Genomic DNA, 13,241 nt, shown 5'->3' on the forward strand with positions numbered 1-13,241 from the left:
GTTAGAGCACTCATGCACCCCTCTTATGCCTCCCCTCAATGTTCAAGTACATTCTGAAAGAGAGACTATAAAAAGGAGAAGCAGCAGCAGCAACTGCCACCTCAGTTCCTTATACCGCTAATGCAGAGCCTAGATTAACTAGGAGTCCACAGGCGAGGGAAAGAAAAGAGGGGAGTGTGAACACACGGCGTTTGCCTCAAAGAACTCCAGCTACAGGTACTACTTCTTCATAGGTACTCTGCAATAGTTAGGTCAGCAGTATAAGAAAAACAGATGGTGGGACACAGTGTCCTAATTAAATGAAGACTGGAGAACTGCCCTGCCAAACTGGGCATCAGACCTAACAACTATGTCTTCCAGATGGCCACTTTACAAATCCCAATTTGAGGAACATGTCTAAAACATGCTGTAGAAGTAGCAGCTGCTCTAGTAGCACGTGTTCCGTGAAACATTTCTATAACTCTTCTATACACTGTCTGATCCACCTAGACAAAATCTGAGTAGAAACAAAACTAACTTTACAGTTAGTCACATTAAAAAAAAAAACCACAAACAGCTTATATGAAGTCCTATAAAGAATGACTCTGTTCAGTTCTTCTTGAGCTTTCACAAGCTGGTCATCTATCTATGGGAAAACAAAAAACCCTCATCTTCTCAAGAAAGCTGCTATAACAGAAAGACATTTTGTAAAAACTCTGAGTGCAGTAGAAAGACCAAAGGAGGGGTCTGTACTGGAAATGTCTTGACCCAAGGAAAATCTAAAAGTATTTTCTGTGAGTTGGGTTGTATACAAATAAGCATCCTTGAGATCTAGACTGGCCAATGATTCTAGATAGGTGAGTGAGGGTCTAGATAGGCGATAATCACCACAAGGGTCAACATCCTGAACTGGAACTTTCAAATGTACTTGTTTAATTTTCACAGATCAAGGATGTGTCAGAAACCTCCATTCTTCTTTGTAACAAGGAAATAATGGTAATAGAAGACCTGATTACTAAGACTTTCTAGAACTTCCTCTATTGCTCTGTAAAGTAATAGAGAATGAATGGCTGCTGTTAAAACCCTCTCATGAGAAGACTCTCTGAAAAGAGGAGAGAGCAGGATTGTTCCGGAAGAAGGGTCTGAAACTGTATGGTGTAACCCTCTTATTATATCCAACACCCATCTGTCCATAAAGATCTTCTGCCATTTGCTGTGACAGTGGACAGACTTCATCCAAAGGGTAGAGAAGTGTCCTGTGTTAGTTTGCGGCTCTCACTCTCGATGTCAAACAAGAGGTCTAACAGAAAGTAAGGAACAAGTGGCAGAATTGTTCTTGGGTCTCATTTTAGATTTGGCTGATTGTTTTCTATATTGAGGTTGCTGTGAAGGATGCTGCTGCGATCACCATTATGAATACTGATATCTTCTTTGAGTGTAGTAAGATAAATGATGAAAATGGCAGATAGTATGGCTTTGGTACCTAAATGCAGAAGTAGGAGTTTTCCTTCTAAAAGGCTGTCAAAGTCCCAAAGATCTTGCTATGGATCTCATCTATCATTTTCTCTAAAACTTTATTTCAGAATGGAAAATTCTGACACTCTCTCTCTCTCTCAAATGAAATCAGTCTCAAATCAGTTTCTGATTTCACTTCAAAGGGAAGAGAAAAAGAATGTAACCACATGCATCTTCAAGGAGTTATTGAAGAGACTACTAATCTTGAAGCAGCATCCGAGACACTGAAGGATGCTCGTCTAAGAGCATGTTTAACCCCATTTTGTCCCTCTTTAATAAGGACATTAACTAACTTCCAATGCTCTTCAGGAAAATTCTTTTTATAAAAAATGAAATTTTATCCCCAAGATGAAATTGGTACCTAGCCATGACCACTTGACAGTTAGCAATCCTCATACTCAAGGAAGTAAAAACAGAACAAAATCCCAGCTTCCTTCTCAAGGAATCAATTTTTTCCCCTTCTCTGTCATTAGGAGTGGAGTGTAAATAACCCAGATCTTGCAGAGGCATCCGCAGTACAAACAATGAAGAAATTAGGTAAACACAGGAAACCCTTATAAGGAATTTGATATAAATTTGTCTGCTTTTTTTGAAATGGTGGGTTATTACATACTCATTTCACTGGCTGCCACAGACCTTCCAACATTGAATACTTTGTTGGTAGAAACAGTACTAAGAATATCAAAAGACTAGATGAGGTGCTTCTTCTAAGGCGACAGATGGTAGATTTAATTTTGTTACCATTCTGCTGACAAGCTCATGAAATTGAATAGTGTCGTCTAAGATGGATGAAGCTGATCCAATGCCCACATTTTCCTCTGTAGGGGAGTCACCTTCTAATTCCTGTTCATGCTGCTAATGGTCAATCTCTTTCCTTTTCCTCTTCAGAGTGAATATCGTGGACAATGATAGGTGACCAATCCCTTGCTGTCGGATACGAAGGTCTAGGATCCGAGCAACTCAGATGTGCCTCTGCCTTGATACAGAACTGAAGGTGTAGATTTTAATGGGGGCTGGTAGTGAAACCTCAGAGTTGGCCAACACGGCATGGCACCCAGGGTGGCATCTGCCAATTACCCCAGTCCAGCACTGTATCATAGTCATCATGAGTAGGAAATTTCGGAAAGGCCGTATGTGAAAAGTGTTTCTCAGAAGGTACAGATAAGGGTTGTGGTTCAGGATATGTCATCTAATCTGGCTCTTCCTTCAGAATACAGATCTGATCCCAGATCTGACAAAAGGATTATTGCAGAAACAACTGAAGCAGGGATGTGCAGCAGAGACAAAGGAGATACTGTCTTCCTCAGCAACCCAGTAGGAGTTTTACACAGTGGATGTAAATTACCTGTAGATCTTTGTGGTGAAGTACCCCTTCTGTCTCTTGTCTGGAGGGGAAAACTGAAAAGATTTTTATGTCCAAATATCATTTCCCCAATTTCGATGAGGAACTGAAAGGATCTGAGGAATGATGCGGATCCAAGTGTACTTGTGCTGTAATAATAAAATAACTAGGAACAATGGAGATATAGTGTTCTGACAGCTTCCTTGGAACCACTGCATGGGCACATTCTAATAACACGTTACCTTGAAGTCCAAGAAGACTTCAGCTCTGTACTTAATTCTTGATCCAAAGGATCCAACAAATCCCCTGAACAGGCAATCTTCCTGGCACCCCAATAAGTAGCCTTCTTTTTCCTCGGAACTGAGAGTCCCAGATCTGAAGAAACATCTGTCATATTTTGCCCCTTCCCCATAACTGCATCAGTCAAAGGCTGTACCTTTCTTGTAGCTCAGTCCAAAGGTTAAGCTACTGTATGCTTGGTCATTTTGGAACTGGAGCACAGTGCAGAAGCTTATGTTTTCAACATACTTGGCTTTCTAGATCTGGCAGTGCCCGATGCTGATTTGGACCTCTGATTTTTCGTCTCAGAAACTTTCAAAAGCTCCAATTCAAAAGGTTTTGCAATTAAAGATTCCTGAAGTAAGAGGGCTTCAAGTCCATTCTGCCTCTTTCTTCTGGAAGGTGGGGCAAAAGGTGCCACAGATGGTACAATATGAAGGAGGCTGTCAGGGTTCTCCCCTCCCAACCCAACTCTGAACTTTAGGGTACAGATGTGGGGACCCATATGAAAGACCCCCTAAGCTTATATTCTACCAGCTTGGGTTAAAACTTCCCCAAAGCACAAATTCCTTTCCTTGTCCTTGGACGGTATTGCTGCCACCACCAAGTGATTTACACAATTCAGGGAAAGGTCGCTTGGAATCCCTATCCCCCCCCCCCAAAAAATATACCCCCAAACCCATTCACCCCCTTTCCTGGGGAGGCTTGAGAATAATATACCAACCAGTTGCCTTTGCAATGTGAGCAGAAACCAGACCCTTTGTCTTCATAACACTGAAATCAATCAGGTTCTTAAATGAAGAACTTTATTTAAGAGAAAAAAGTAAAAGAATCACACCTGCAAAATCAGGATGGAAGGTAACTTTACAGGGTAAAAAAAAGATTTAAAACACAGACGATTCCCCTCTGGGCTCATCTTCACAGTTACAAAAACAGGAATGAAACTACCTCTATAGCATAGGAAAATTCACAAACCAAACAAAAGATAACCTAACTCATTTCCTTGCCCTACTCACAGTTTCTGTGGTTTTAGATGGATTATTCCAGGTATATTTTCAGGAGATGATGTACCTGCTTGGCTTCTCCCTCCATCCGGAGAGGGAACAATGCAGAGAACAAAAAAACAAATCCTCCTCTCCTCCCCCCCCCCCCCCCGTTTGAAAGCCTCTTCTTCCCTCATTGGTCCTTCTGGTCAGGTGCCAACTAGGTTATTTGAACTGCTTAACCCCTTATAGATAAGGAAATCCAGTACAGCTGCCAAGGAGGGATTTGATGCTACTGCATCCATAAAGGTTGCTACCCTTCCCCCTATTCAGCATACGGGCCCGCTCCTAAACATTTTAAACATCAAGCGTGAGCACCTGATGCAAAAAAGACCATGGAGCCTGATGAACATATCTTGAATCTGTGTGTCTTGATATTTGAATCAGCCACTGAACTCGGCTGATACTGAACTAAAACTTAACAGTAATACTAACTACTAAAGACTAACTAGCTACAAGAAAAAGGCACTTATCAAGAACTGCTACAATACACACAATCTGAAGAAGGTTCACGTCCGAACTGAGGCAGCAACCTCTGCTGTGCCCCCTTTTATGGCCGGGCCATCAGAGAGTGCTTGAATGGTGAGAGGAGGTTTGGAAGGGTGAAGCAAGGACTCGATCAGGCACTGCTTACAGAAGGTTCTACCATTTTGCTGCACTGGTCAGCGTATAGCCCAAGAGTGAGACTATGCAGTTACCCAAAAAAAGTTTTTTAAATGGCCAGGCTCTTCCTTTCCAGCAACTGAAGTGCAATATTAAATTCTGGTCACATGGATACAAATATGGAACCCCCAAAATTGGCTCCAGCTTCAGCATCATGGTGGAAGTCTCAGAACCCTCTCCACTTCAGGCACAGCTGCTGGCCTCTCTCTAAACCAGTATTCCTTGACCTCATTAGCACAATGTGCACACCCCCAACTCCCACCTCATTATCAGAAAGTTCTATTTTTAATAATTTAAAGAGTTTGGGGTGAAGAGAAAAAAAAAGTTTCCACAGAACATACAGCTAGAAATCAAAACATGAGCATCATGTTTCTGCACCATTAAGAATGGTGTGTGGAAATATGCAATTAAAGTTAACAGAAAATAATAATTATGGAGATCAAACATTAAAAGACAGAGGAGATTCAGATTTTAGAGAGGTTGTAAACAAAGTGTGACAACATTTGGCAATAGCCTAGATTTCTACTGGGAGAGAGGATTCCAAAGAGGACAGATTAAAAATATCTGAGAGAAAGAATGGATCATGATGTCAAAAGAAAAAAAGAAGGGGTTAAGAAAAATATAGGGAGCTCAGTAGAGCCCTGCACAGATACTAAATTTGTATCTGCATCCAATTCATGATCTGCAAAAATGATCCACAGATATCTGTGGATTTGCAGGGCTCTAGAGATCAGTTATGGCTGGATTGAATTTACACAGCAGTACGCCCTACAATATGACAAGCTGAAAACTCAGATACATGAGACCAATAAGTTTGAGACACAAGAAAATTAATGAGACTTCAGCACAGAAGTAACAAAACGTGGATGCAGACAAGATCAAAGGAAAAAGCAAGGGGAACACAGGCAGAACTCTGAGATTTATACAGAGAGGAAAGGAGAGGAGCCTTATCAAAGATGAGGCTGAAAGAGCAATCAGAAAAATTAATGGAGAACCATGAGAGGAGAGGCCCATGAAAACAAAGGAAAAGAGATGTCCAGGAGAAGGAAGTGATCAACGCTATCTAAGAAAGGCCAAGGAGGATGAGGGTGGAATCAAAAACCAGACAGTTAGCCAAGGAGAACCATTTGAGATATTAGTGAGAGAGATTCTAGGGACAGGACAGGGCAGCAACCAAACTGAAATGGACTTTAAGAGCACGTTTCTTTCAAAGAGATTGGAGTCAGTGACTAGTGTAAAGGAGACATGATTACAGGGAGAGATGAGGAAACAGAGACAAGAAGCAGAAGGAGCTAATGATGGATCTTGTTAATTTTCTCCTTCAAGTCTGCAAGGTCCTGGGCAGAGACACTAAAGACAGTTTGCTGTCTGTGTCTACACACAATTACTGCAGTTGGTTTTAAAAGAAAGTAACAGTTAATTTCATCAGCAATAGAATTTCTAGATAAAACAGGGTCCAATCATAGTAATCATATCTAGTTATTATAGGATCAGGATGGAACTTTCTTAAGAATATAAGAATGGCCGTACCGGGTCAGACCAAAGGTCCATCTAGCCCAGTATCTGTCTACCGACAGTGGCCAATGCCAGGTGCCCCAGAGAGTGAACCTAACAGGCAATGATCAAGTGCACTCTCTCCTGCCATCCATCTCCATCCTCTGACAAACAGAGGCTAGGGACACCATTCCTTACCCATCCTGGCTAATAGCCATTGATGGACTTAACCAGCATGAATTTATCCAGTTCTCTTTTAAACGCTGTTATAGTCCTAGCCTTCACAACCTCCTCAGGTAATGCGTTCCCACAAGTTGACTGTGCGCTGTGTGAAGAAGAACTTCCTTTTATTTTTTTTTAAACCTGCTGCCCATTAATTTCATTTGGTGACCTCTAGTTCTTATATTATGGGAATAAGTAAATAACTTTTCCTTATCCACTTTCTCCACATCACTCATGATTTTATATACCTCTATCATATCCCCCCTTAGTCTCCTCTTTTCCAAGCTGAAGAGTCCTAGCCTCTTTAATCTTTCCTCATATGGGACCCTCTCCAAACCCCTAATCATTTTATTTGCCCTTTTCTGAACCTTTTCTAGTGCCAGTCTTCCTCGTATGTTTACAATTAAGTGATTCATCAGGTGTATAAGATATTATTTACTTTTTAAAATATCAACTATTGATGGATCACAGATTTGTTAGTATTACAGTAGCACCTACAAGCTCCAACCAAGATCAAAGCTCCATTATGTCGAGCATTCTACACACGCAGTCCATGCCCCAAAAGGGCTTATAACCTAAATAAACACAATAAAAGGTGGGCTGGGAAATGGAGGCAAAGAGGGAACTCGGCCAAGGTCATGCAGCATGTTCAGTGGTAGAGCTCGGAACAGAACCCAGAGAACTAGATTGGGACTCAGGAGACCTATCTACTTGATCACGCTACTTAATAGGTTAATTCAATATTACAAATCCTTTGTTCCTGAAAGAAGAGAGTGTTGTATGGTGGCAAACTGTGGTGCAAATGTGTGAACAGCCTAGAAAACGACATTAACAACATATTTTGACATTGGCTGGTCATTCTAAACAGCATGTAACTAGTTTAATACATCACACTGTAAAAATGAAAAAATAACCTTTAACAAGCAAATTTTAGGGGCGGTTTTGAGTTTGATAAATAACTTTTCTTTTCAGGTTTGCTTATTAAAATGTTTGATCTTCAATTTACTGATGCTTCCAGTCCTCCCTAATAGTATATACAAGCACATACCTGCAAAAACCTCAAACAATTGCATTCCTAGATCTCTCTCTAGTGGATAGATAATACTATACTACAGAAATACATGGTGCCTTCCAAAGTACCTGAAACAGTCCTCAAAAGAACTACTCATATTAAAAGTAGCACAATAACTGAGACACAAAAGACTTCCCAGTGTTATAAAGAAAACCTCTCTGGGCTGGGGACTTGGGTTTTTCCAGTGCAATGTGGCATCACAACTGGGACTGGGAACTGAAAGAAGTGTCAGCATCAAGTGAACCATTTCTGAGTCTGAATATAACCTGGGCTTTTGAACATGCAGACTCAAACTTTCATGTGAAAGTAAGATTTTCAAAATAGTTCGGAGACAATCTAGAAGCTAGTTTAGATCCCTACTTTAGAATGAAGAGTTAATAAAAGGGAACAAAACCTCAGGCTGCTATGCACCCTTAGAGATTTCCTAACATAACATCACTTTAAACATCAAAAAAGGAAAATGTTGGCAACTAAAAAATTTATCATTTCTGTTGTGTTTCCACTGAACATTCCCAATCCCTTCAATTCTAAAGGAAAACAATCTCCACCAAATTTAGATTATAAATACTCCTGGGACTTATCTACACAAGGAAATTAGTGTGTATTGAGATAGGGTGTGAATTTGTCTATGCAGTGAGTTAGTGCAGAGTAGCTAGTGCACATTAGCTACTCCAGGCTTTCTCCCACTGTAGACAAGATCTTAGCCAGCACCAGAAAAGTCTCTCATCAGATCACCTGGCTTACCCTGTTAAACACTGGCAGCATCATGTAAAGTTTTTCTTCCTGTTCTTTCTGGGTCATGTGCCGAGGAGGATGACAAAGTTCTGTGAAGAGTCGGCGCAGGTGCATCAACCCTAGAGCATTATCCTGAGGGCTACACTCCTCCTGCCGTGGCCGGCCCATGATTCTCTTGACCATATTCATCTTTGCTGAATTCTGGAAATCTCTTTCTATCCTGTTTAGAAAGAAAAATGAACTACTTGAGTAAAATTCATACAATGACATAAAAATATTTTTCACATTTAAAAAAATAAATAAATCAAGTTAAAAAATGCACCTTCCCAACTTAATCATAAATACTGTAGCTAGATTTTTTTAAAGGCCAATATAATTTAATGTACTATAACAATTGGCATGATGTGTTCCAAGATGGGGAAAACTGAATCTTATGTTTCAGGCTTCAAGTTGATAGCATTTCAGTACTGCTGTTTGTAAAATACACGCTCTTTTAGAATTAAGATGTCACAACTTTAAAATGCTACTGAACAATCCAATACACCTCTACCTCGATATAACGCTGTCCTTGGGAGCCAAAAAAATCTTACAGCGTTATAGGTGAAACCGAGTTATATCGAACCTGATTTGATCCGCCAGAGCGTGCAGACACCCCACCCCTCCCGAGGGCTGCTTTACCATGTTATATCCAAATTCGTGTTATATTGGGTGGCGTTATATCGGGGTAGAGGTGTACTTTACTCCTACAAGTATACCGTATGCCAAGTGTCCATTTTACTTTGAGATTTTATTCTAGAAAATAAATGTCCACACCGCATTACTAATGTGAATTTATTCATTATTATATGAAAATAATTCTAATGGAATGTATTATTAGTATTTAACTTCTTAAAAGATAATGATAAAAGATTTCAGAGTCCAGAAAAAGAAAAAGCGGCTATATTCTTCTGATAAACTGGACCTTAATATTTTTTACATACTTAATCTACAGTCTAGTCAGACACTTGGAAACCTGGTACAGTTCTATTACATATCAAGCCAGGCCTACACAATATCCCACCAAGCTACAAGAGACCAAAAATCAGGCATGGACCAAGACTGATGCCAGCAAATAATTTTGTACAATCACAGAATTCTAAAAATGTAGGGTGGGAAGGGACCTGGAGAGGTCATCTAGTCCAACCCGTTGCGCTGAGGCAGGACCAGACCATCCCTGACAGTAGTTTATCTAACCTGTTGGTAAAAATCTCCAGTGATAAGGATTTCATAACTTCCCATAGAAGCCTATTCCAGTGCTTAATCATCCTTATAATAAGAATGTTTTTCCTAATATCTAACCTAAATTTCCCTTGATTAAGCCAATGACTTCTTTTCCTTCCTTCAGTGGATATGGAGAACTATATGAAATATGAAATAATTCAGTGGACATGGAGAACTATGGATAATATAAAAAACATTTACAAAAACAAGGAGTCAAAATTTAAAAAAAAGTCAGCCTTTTCTTTCAAATCTACAAGTCAGCAGTTGTCAGTCCATGCTGGAGAGTCTCATTGGCCCGTTGAACGTGAAAAGACGTTATATGACAAAACCACAGAAGTGAAAAGTCCATACATTCATTGAGTTTATTATGCCTTAAAATCAAAGTGATTTATTCATAGTATTGTTCAAATTGAAATGGAGTCAGTGCTAATCAGAGCCCCAAAGCTATTCCCAAACTCTTGAATATGACTTAATTATGTTACTGTCATTAGTACAGTAATGTGAAAACTCAAAAGACACCAAAATAGAGTATTCTGTCTCAAACTGAAAAAGGAAATTTTAAAGGCCCAAATGTTCACAGTTGAACAGAAAAACTAATTTATTTCATTTTAATAAAACCATCAAATATTCTTTGCTTTAAATGAAGTCAGAAAACACTAGGAACTCTAAACAGAGTAATAAATCAGTCCATGCTGTCAAGCCTAATGGATAACAGCAGAGCAAAATAGTGCTATAAGGGAGACAGATTTGGATGCAACCTTGGGCCTTTTGCATATTGACTTACTGGATAGTAGTGCCTTTCACATCCTTCTTAAGCATACACCAACAGAAAAGCCATCTCGACTGCCTTGTTAAACCTACCCAAACAGTATGCTATGCAAAAAAGGAAGACTTGCATCTTCTTATATACTTCACCTGCTGATTAAAAAAAATAAAAACAAAAAAAACTTGCTAATCAGAAGTCTTGATTAAGATTAGATACTGGAGTGAAGAAATATAAACAGCCATCAGAATATGGATATGCTGACAAAAATCATGTACTATACCTCTGTAGTTGGATTTATGTTTAAGGCAATAGGCAATGGATTCATAAGATCTGGGTTCCAATTCCATCTCTAGCCGAATTCCTATGTGGCCCTGGGTAACTCAAGCTCTCCTCTGGACCTCAGTACTCTTATCCATAAAATGGAAATAATAAAAAGTTACCTACTTCATAGGGGTGTTCTGCAAATATATTCAGTAGTGTTTTGTGGCATACTGATACGACAGTGATGGAAGCCATATAAACACCTACACAGCTACATCAGGAAGACTAGTTTTTCCTTGCCCAACTTTCATGATTCTGTTCAACATCTCCGTCAGTCAATCTGTGATGCCTACTGTAGGAATATAGGCCCACATTAGACCTGAGTGAACTATGGTTTTAAGCTGAGCTTGGATGTTAGCATCAGTGGTAGGCCCGAAGCCTATGACTACAAAGAATGAGAAGGAAGAGTTGTTTGTGTTCCCCTCACAGACCTCTGCCGCTTGCACTTATAAAGTAACTGATAGCAATAATAGGTTATTAGGGCTGTCAATTAATTTCAATTAATCACACTGTTAAACAATAGAATATCAGTTGAACTTTATTAAATATTTGTGGATTTTTTTTGCATTTTCAAATATATTTTCTATTACAACACAGAATATAAAATGTACAGCACTTACTTTATGTTATTTTTATTACAAATGTCTGCACTGTAAAAATGATAAAGAAACAGTATTTTTCAATTCACCTCATGCAAGTACTGTAGTGCAATCTCTATCGTGAAAGTTAACTTAAAAATGTAGATATTTTTGTCACAACTGCACAAACCAATGTAAAACGTTAGAGCCTACAAGTCCACTCAGTCATACTTCCTGTTCAGCCAATCGCTATGACAAACAAGTTTGTTTACATTTATGGGAGATACTACTGCCTGCTTCTTATTTATGTCACCTGAAAGTGAGAACAGACGTTCGCATGGCACTTTTGTAGCCAGCGTTGCAAGGTATTTATGTGTCAGATATGCTAAACATTTGTATGCCCTTTTATGCTTCAGCCTCCATTCCAGAGGACATGCTTTCATGCTGATGATGCTCGTTAAAAAAAACAACACGTTTATTAAATTTGTGACTGACCTCCTTGGAGGAGGACTGTATGTCTCCTGTTCTGTTTTACGTCCATTTCATGTTATAGCAATCTCGGATGATGACCCAGCACATGTTGGTTTTAAGAACACTTTCACAGCAAATTTGACAAAACACAAAGAAGATACCAACGTGAGATTTCTAAAAATAGTTACACAACTCAACCCAAGTTTTAAGAATCTCAAGTGCCATCCAAAATCTGAGAGGGGCAAGGTGTGGAGCATGCTTTCAGAAGTCCTAAAAGAGCAACACTCTGATGTGGAAAATACAGAACCCGAACCACCAAAAAAGAAAAACAATCTTCTCCTGGTGGCATCTGACTCATATGATGAAAATTAACATGCATCAGTCCGCTCTGCTTTGGATCATTATCAAGCAGAATGCGTCATCAGCATGGATGCACCTCCTCTGGAATGGTGGTTGAAGCATGAAGGGCTATATGAATCTTTAGCACGTCTGGCACGTAAATATCTTGCAACGCTGGCTACAACAGTGCCATATGGACACCTGTTCTCACTTTCAGGTGACACTGTAAACAAGAAGCGGGCACCATTATCTCCTGCAAATCGTAAACTTGTTTGTCTGAGTGACTGGCTGAACAAGAAGTAGATTCAGTAGACTTTTAGGTTCGAAAGTTTTATATTGTTTTATTTCTGAATACAGTTATTTTTTAAACATAATTCTACATTTGTAAATTCAACTTTCATGATAAAGAGATTGTACTAAAATACTTGTATTAGGTGAATTGAAAAATACTATTTTTTTTTACAGTGCAAATATTTGTAATAAAAAATAAATGTAAAGTGAGCACTGTCAATTTTGTATTCTGTGTTGTAACTGAAACCAGTATATTTGAAAATGTAGAAAACATCCAAAAATATTTAAATAAATGGTATTCTATTATTAACAGTGCGTTTGTTTTCCCATTCATAGAAAGCAAGTTTGAATCAGTCAATTTGTACTGAACAGGACAAACAGAAGGCTACCTTAGATTACAGTTTATTTTGCCAACCCGAACAGCATTGCACAGATTCTAAATCATTGGTACTCAATACAGGGCGAGCTGCTAACAATTCCTGGAAGACATTTTTGGTTAGAAAATCAAAGCAGGATAGGAAAACTCACTGGGACCAAAAGGGAGAAGTGTGTGTTTGGTTAGCATACCGATAATGATAAAGCAGCAGAAAATAAAGCTTTCACAGGGAGTTCTAACATCAGCAGTAAACAGAAATAACAGGACTTAGCCAAAAATTATTCTGCTAGCATGAAAAATAAGACTTTTACTGAAGACTGGAATTTATACTGTGGTCTACAAAAGTAAGCAATCAGAGGAAAAATGAGTGAACTCTGAAGATGAGATAATTTTATCTCAATACCGGTGAAGAGTTATGTTAACTGTGGTTTGTGTCGAACCGTATGTACACTATCCAAAATATATTTTCTTTTCAGTTATTTGCAGTATGTCTGC

At 39.1% G+C, this 13,241-nt stretch overlaps 1 protein-coding gene across 1 annotated transcript in view; it reads right to left on the reverse strand.

The window, feature by feature from the left end:
• WDFY3 (WD repeat and FYVE domain containing 3) overlaps positions 1-13,241 on the reverse strand; it is a 238,858-nt gene that overhangs the window by 204,780 nt on the left and 20,837 nt on the right. Inside the window, exon 3 of the mRNA XM_045018580.1 lies at positions 8,354-8,564. Coding sequence (XP_044874515.1) covers positions 8,354-8,533 — 180 coding nt within the window. The 5' untranslated portion in view covers positions 8,534-8,564. The remainder of the gene's footprint in view (positions 1-8,353; positions 8,565-13,241) is intronic.

This window comes from Mauremys mutica, chromosome 5, assembly GCF_020497125.1.
Source record: "Mauremys mutica isolate MM-2020 ecotype Southern chromosome 5, ASM2049712v1, whole genome shotgun sequence".
In the NCBI taxonomy this organism is placed as follows: domain Eukaryota; kingdom Metazoa; phylum Chordata; order Testudines; family Geoemydidae; genus Mauremys; species Mauremys mutica.